The sequence below is a fragment of the Alosa pseudoharengus genome, unplaced genomic scaffold (assembly GCF_046254945.1).
Source record: "Alosa pseudoharengus isolate Yale_2024_CS ecotype anadromous, Long Island Sound unplaced genomic scaffold, YU_APseudo_1.1 YU_APseudo_1.1_scf_12, whole genome shotgun sequence".
Taxonomy (NCBI): Eukaryota; Metazoa; Chordata; class Actinopteri; order Clupeiformes; family Clupeidae; genus Alosa; species Alosa pseudoharengus.
The window spans coordinates 27,315,186-27,322,685 of NW_027468587.1; the positions used below are offsets into that span (position 1 = coordinate 27,315,186).

The window sequence follows — 7,500 nt, forward strand, 5'->3', positions numbered from 1 at the left end:
CATGGTGTGTGTGTGTGTCTGTTTTTTGACACATTTCACCAAGTACGGCTATTTTCTTTCTCTCTTTGTCTCCATCTCTTCATCCTGTTCTCTCTCTTTCCGTCCTGTTAACTCTGTGTGTGTGTGTGTGTGTCTCCTGTTCTCTCTCTCTCAGTAATTTGGTGATGCATGAAGGCTGTGGATGTCTGCCACCTCTTCTCTAATGAAATATCTCAGAGCACACACACACACAACACACACACACCGACCACTGCCATCTCATTCCTATCCTCAGTTATGTCCCCTATGTCCCTCACACACACACACACACACACACACGCACACACACACACACACACACACACACACACAGAGCCACATCACTCACAAACAAGCCACACTTTTCACTTCACACATACATACACATACACCACAATTCTCACTTTGCACACACTCAGATTCAAACCAGTGTGCATGTGTGTGTGTATGTGTATGTGTATGTGTGTGTGTGAGAGAGTGAGTGAGTGAGTGTGTGAGTGAGAAGTTTTCTCAGGTGTGTGTCTTTCATATATGTATAACTGTCCTTGTTTGTTTGTTTGTGTTTGTGTGAAGTAACATTTGTTGTATGAGTGTGTGTGTGTGTGTGTGTGTAGATGACTAGCACTTGTATTATGTGTGAAGTGAGGTGTGTGTGTGTGTGTGTGTGTGTGTGTGTGTGTGTGTGTGTGTGTGTGTATGTTCTTAGATGTGTGTGGCTTGTGCACACACACTCACACACACACACACGTTATCTTGTATGACAATGTGTGAGTCGATGTAGAGAGGTTAGTGAGCAGTGAAATGATCCTGTCTGCTCAACAATCTTCACACACACATATACAAACACACACACACACATACTGTACACACACACACACACACACACACACACACACACAGTTCCTTCGTTTGTGTTTTAGGAACAGGAGATGAGAAGACCAAAAGTGGCCAAAAAGGGATGGAGAGAGGGAGAGAGAGGGAGGAGGGAGAGAAAGACGACATGCATGGAGAGGGGGGGAGAGAAAGACGACATGCATGGAGAGGGGGGGGGGGACACGCATGGCTGAGGATGACGGGCAGATTTAGGAATCGAGGAGCAGGTGAAGAGAGAGAGATAGTCAAGTGATATGCGCTGAGAAACTAAAAAAGAAAGAAAGAAAGCAAGCCCTGTCTCCATCAGCAGCAGATTTAGAGTAGCTACACTGCACGCCATCTCTCCCTCTCTCCATTCCACTCTCTCTCTGTATCCCTCCATTCTCCTTTATCTCTCTCTCTCCATTCCACTCTATCCCTCTCTCTCTCTCTCACTTCATTCCCCTCTATCACTTCATTTCTCTCACACATCCATTTTCAGTCCCTTTCTCCACCTTCAATCAATAAAATGTGATAAGAGACAGCTAGCCACGCACACGCACACGCACACACACATACACGTAGATGACCTGTCTGTCCATTTCCTGTGCTGATGAGACCTCAGGGGAGAGGAGAGGAAATTAAGTCAGAAAATCCTCAAAAAAAAACCAGGCGGAAATCCTCACTGCACACCCCCACCTGTGTGTGTGTGTGAGTGTGTATGTGAGAGTGAGAGAGATAGTGAGAGTGTATGTGTGTGTGTGTGTGTGTGTGTGTGTGTGTGTGAGTGAGAGTGTGAGAGAGAGTGTAAGTGAGTGTATGTGTGTGTGAGTGAGAGTGAGAGAGTGTAAGTGAGTGTATGTGTGTGTGTGTCTGTGTGTGTGTGTTTGTGTGAGTGAGAGTGTGTATGTGTGTGTGTGTGTGTGAGAGAGAGCAGGTCCTCCAGCTCCACTGTAAAAGGGATTTGATTGCCAGTGTTGCAGAGTGTGACATCAGGGAGGAGCCATGACCCAGTGACAGAGAGAGGGGGGAGTGTGTGTGTGTGTGTGTATGTGTGTGTGTGTGTGTGTGTGTGTGTGTGTGTGTGTGTGTGTGTGTGTGTGTGTGTGTGTGTGTGTGTGAGAGAGAGAGAGAGAGAGAGAGAGGGGAGGGAATGCGTGTGTGTGTGTGTGTGTGAGAATGAAAGTGTGTGTGTGAGAACGAGAGAAAGAGAGAGAGTGAGTATGTGTGATGTCACCACTGACAACATGAGGCTCCAGAGCTGCAATCAACAGACACACACCTCAGACGGAACCGACAGACACACACTTCAGACGGAACCGACAGACACACACTTCAGACGGAACCGACAGACACACACTTCAGACGGAATCGACACACACTTCAGACTAAAGCAACAGACACACACTTCAGACGGAACCGACAAACACAATTCAGACGGAACCGACAAACACACTTCAGACCAAATCAACAGACACACACTTCAGACAGAACCGACAAACACACACTTCAGACGGAACCGACAGTGACGACGAGCCACCAACGGGGCAACTCGGGTAGTAAAATCTTCGCCCAGTTTCCCACCTCTTATTCCCACATGAGGTGACGTGAACGATGATGTTTTTCCCATGCGCATGAATGCACCGACACTAGCCACCTCCCGTTGGTGAATATTTCCTCTTGTATACAGTTAGGAACAAAACTATTCATCCCCCTGGCAAATATTGATTAAATGTTGATTTTCTCTTCACCAATATGTTCTTTCTGACTGAAAATGACACTGCCACATGCAAATAGGTTGTAAGACAATGTGGTAGAAACACAAGCATTTCCCTCTTTTTTTATGAAAAATGGCATGTCCAAAATTATTTACACCCTTTTTAAATAATCAGTGGAAACATCCATGTCTCCACAATGATTCTAGACCACACACTTTTAGCAGCAATCCAGGTTTTGAGGCAGGAACGATCCTTTGCCATCACTCTGGCCTTGAGCCCACTTTTTGACAGATTGAGGTCTGCACTCTGGCTGGGTCACTCTAAAATGTTCTCTGTAAGCCATTTCTTGCCTTGTGTGGCTGTATGTTTTGGATCATTGTGTGGTTTAATGGTCCGATGCCAACTATTGGGGCAGGTCTCTCGGCAGACTGCCTGATCTTTTCCTCCATAATCTTAATGTAGTTTTAGTGTTACCGTTTACTTTGAGAGGAGCAGAATAGAACTGGTCAATATATGTGCGTCAGATGTACAGTATGTTGACAAAATGTTCAATGTGTGATATCACAAAATATATACATAAATATATAAATAAATTATATTTACATAAGCCACCATGTTGCCTGGCTCTCCTATCAAATAGGTTAGGCTTACATAAGACGCAACCAACTCAATGAATAAGGTCTCAATTTATTTTTCATTCAACAGGTTTGTTTTTTTTATTGCATTCCATTCCATTCATTCCACAGTGTGTACTGTCCAATCAATAAATCACTCCATAAAACCTTAAGGCACCCAACAACGAGGTTAAGAACGGAAGGCACTGAACAGTACTAAACTACAACAAACTAACTATTCTGCAGCTCCAACTTCAATTTCTCTTTCTGGAGCTGCAAAACTTCAATTTCGAGCAGCAATTTCCTCCCTTCCAGTTGAAGACGTTGGTATTGCTCGTCTAGCACCCTGGACATAGTTGTTGCTCTTGGTACTGAGGGGAAACCAGCTGTAGCTGCCTCTTCCTGTCCACCCCCCGTCCTCCCTCCTGCTCCCTGCCACTCCTTCCCCACTGTCCTGCTCTGGTCATCACCACCACACACACATGGGGTTGCTAAGGAAAATAAACACAGACAGCACTAATGTATGAATGTATATGAATGCAGATATCCACATTACACAGCGTCCTCGTAGGCTGAGCTGTATTGTTGATTCACGAGCTAGCAAGCTTATCGGTTTACATTAGAACATTTCAACTTGGCTTTATTAGCATATCAAATGTACGGTCATGAGACAAAACTTTTCTTTCTAATTAATATCTTTAAGTCACATTAAATATGAATAGCCTAATGTTACCTGTATTCTCCTCTTAGCTGTCCTTGGTCTGTCCCTCTTGACGTGAGGTAACGTAAACTATGCAGTAGGCCTATACATGGGTAAAACTCCCTCCCGCCTGCCTTAAAGGGGTATTAATGCTGCGGTCCAGTCGTCTAAAGGGCTCTTCTTACGAGTAGTAAAAATGACCGAAAAACAAGAAGTTACACAAAATGACGCACGCCACCCTAACGTACAACAGGAATGCACAATTACAGCTTGTCACAACATACAACAGGAACGCACGATTACAGGTTGTCACAACGTACAACAGGAACGCACGATTACAGTCGCCGTTTCCAACCTAGCGCACACCAGTGTGACGTCAAAATGACGTTGATCCCTTTGGCACACAACGAATTTCAGCCTCGCGCAGACAGCTCCTTCACAGGTGTATCCTTTCGGTGTGTGGTTGCGTCTGGATCAGAAGCAGGACGGACTAGCTAGAGGCCAAGATCAGGTTCATTCATAAATCATTAGGACAACACATCGGCATTTCATATAGCCTAGCCCACATCTTAAATAAACTGCGAGTCATTTAAATAACATTACTGTAGTCATGAAATTTGAATTGTCAGTTTGAGAAGATAGGGAAGTTACCAGCGAGAGTTGAAGTTCGGAGGACTGATTTTTTACAGTTGTGAACTTTTAATAAGTCAGCTGGAGAAGTTAACAAATTTACCAGCGAGAGTTGTAACACGGGGAATTAACAAAAAAGAAGGACCCAGGGACATGACAATAATCCAGCAAAAGGTAATAAAGAGATTTATTTTCAAGACCTAAAAAAAAATCTCTTTCCCCTTAGGAAATGACACATACAGTACTCATCTCTCACTGCCAGCCAGATAGCCGCACACACCTTGTTTGTAAACAGCAGCAACCGAGGTCTGAAGTATCATCAACCGTAACACAACCACAATACACCTCGGTAACAGATGCCGTAAGCCCATGTAAAGTAAATAAGAAGCGTCTCCATCAACGCATTCAGTGGAAGCGTGTGTGTGCACCGTAATGCTGCTGATATTACTAATGCTGCTGCTACCATTTCTAATGCTGCTGCTGCTGCTGCTATTTCTAATGCTGCTGCTGCTACCATTGCTAATGCTGCTGCTGCTACCATTGCTAATGCTGCTGCTGCTACCATTTCTAATGCTGCTGCTACCATTTCTAATGCTGCTGCTGATATTTCTAATGCTGCTGCTGCTGCTATTTCTAATGCTGCTGCTGCTACCATTGCTAATGCTGCTGCTGCTACCATTGCTAATGCTGCTGCTGCTACCATTTCTAATGCTGCTGCTGATATTTCTAATGCTGCTGCTGCTGATATTTCTAATGCTGCTGCTGCTACCATTGCTAATGCTGCTGCTGCTACCATTGCTAATGCTGCTGCTGCTGCTACCATTTTTGCTGCTGCTGCTGCTACCATTTCTAATGCTGCTGCTACCATTTCTAATGCTGCTGCTACTGCTGTATCAGCCCGCCTCAGTCTTAATCTGCTCTGAGTCCACACACACACACTCATGCATTTAAACCGGCTGGGGATTAAACTGCTGTCAGTGACACTGTTCCTGCTCGTGTGTGCGTGTGAGAGATGCTGATCGCGCTCTCCAGGGAGGCCGTGTGGTTTCTGCCACAGCGCGTTAGAGCTCAGGTCATTGCCACAGGAGGAAGCTGCACCCGCTCACCCTACCGCAAGGTCACTCATCCCCCTGTGTGTGTGTGTGTGGGGGGGGGGGGGGGGGGACACAGGATTCTATGGAACACAGAGGATTCTACCAAAGATTCTTCAGATGATGAACTGCCTTAGATTTACTAATGATTTCATAGAACTTTTACAGGACTCTAATATGGAACATGTAGCCTACTATAGGGTTCTACAAGGACTCTAATATGGAACATGTAGCCTACTGTAGGGTTCTACAAGGACTCCAATATGGAACATGTAGCCTACTGTAGGGTTCTACAAGGGACTCTACTCCAACAACTAAACAACGGCATCTCTCTCTCTCTCTCAATTCAACACTGATTAAGGAAGTCGACTCTTCTCACACACACACAGACACGTACCCCATTCAGCTCTAGTTTTCAACCCTGTCTGTCTGCCTGTCTCTCTCTCTCTCTCTCTCTCTCTCTCTATCTCTCTCTCTCATACATACACACACTTCATTTGGCGCCTGTTTTTAACCCAGCATTTCTCTTCTGAGGATTCTTGGTGATATGCTGTGGCATTAATTGATCTTTAACGAGGCTTTGCCACACAGTGTTCCACTGTGGTTGGAGGGGGGGGGGGGGGGGAGGGGGGGTCTCCAGGGGTGAGTAAAGAGCCAGCCAATCCTATGAGTTCATGCTTATCGCCACGGAGACGGCACATACTCGCACACAGACACACACCACACACATAATGACAGTTTGCCATTTAGGAGGCTATGTGTGTGCATGAGGGGAGGGTGTGTGTGAAAAGAACAAACCTTGCTTGGGGGTGACCAGTAGCATTCATGACCAATGCAAGCTGCCACAACTCACTAACATGCAGAGATTATCACACACACACACACACAGATACAGAACAGTGTGTGCAAACAGGACAAGCACTGTAAACAGCATTAGAGGCCAATAATAAAATTCTATAAATAATAAACAATAACCAATCAAAAAAGGTTATCAAACACCCTTATATGGGCTGTAGGAGGCCATGCCCGCACGCACACACACATGCATGACTTGACATTCTGTGTGTATGTTTTATGCTGTTTTGTTTGGGTAACATTTCAATATAATTTATAGGCTACAAACTAAAATTCAATGCCCCATTCAGAACAATATTAAGCTCAACATTATTCCTCATCTCTGCTGCAAGTGATCATTGTGGATCAGCCCATATGGAGTTTGCCCCACCTATATGGAGTTTGCCCCACCTATAGAGTTTGCCCCGCCTATATGAAGTACTGCTGCCTGCATCAGTCCTGCTGTCAGAGGTGGAGACTAAATATCTCTACAGCTATAAAACGTCTCTCTCTCTTGTGTGTGTGTGTGTGTGTGTGTGTTTGTGTGTGTGTGTGTGTGTGTGTGTGTCGCTGTGTGTATCGGCATGTGTGTGTGTGTGTGCACGTGAGTTTGTGTGTGTGTGTGTGTGTGTGTGTGTGTAGGTGTATGTGTGAGAGTATCGCCGTGTGTGTGTGTGTGTGTGTGTGTGTGTGTGTGTGTGTGTGTGTGTGTGTGCGCGCGTCGGCGTATGTGTGTGTGTGTGTGTGTGTCTGAGGTTGAGTGAGTGGTGTGGCATTGGTTTCTGGTTTCGCTGTTCCGCAGGGACAATGCCATAACTCACACACAACTGAGAGAGGGATGGAGAGAGAGAGAGATACAGAGCGCAAGAGAGATGGAGTGAGTGAGAGATGGAGCGAGAGAGAGATGGAGCGAGAGAGAGATGGAGGGAGGAGAGAGAGATGGAGGGAGAGAGATGGGGGGCAGAGAGAAAGGGAGAGAGAGATTGGGGACAGAGAGAAAACACAAATGAATAAGTGGGAAGTATACAGAGAAAGAGAAAGAG

At 45.5% G+C, this 7,500-nt stretch overlaps 1 protein-coding gene across 2 annotated transcripts in view; it reads right to left on the reverse strand.

Moving 5' to 3' along the window:
• The window catches only part of LOC143119250 (nectin-2), a 111,724-nt gene that overhangs the window by 34,082 nt on the left and 70,142 nt on the right, over nt 1-7,500 (reverse strand). Inside the window, exon 7 of one of the 2 annotated variants that reach the window (XM_076280621.1) lies at nt 3,264-3,693. The exons of the other annotated variant lie outside the window; for it this stretch is intronic. Within the exon in view, the coding sequence (XP_076136736.1) occupies nt 3,434-3,693 (260 nt within the window). The 3' untranslated portion in view covers nt 3,264-3,433. Of the gene's footprint in view, nt 1-3,263; nt 3,694-7,500 lie in introns of those variants that run through there. 2 annotated transcript variants of the gene reach the window in all.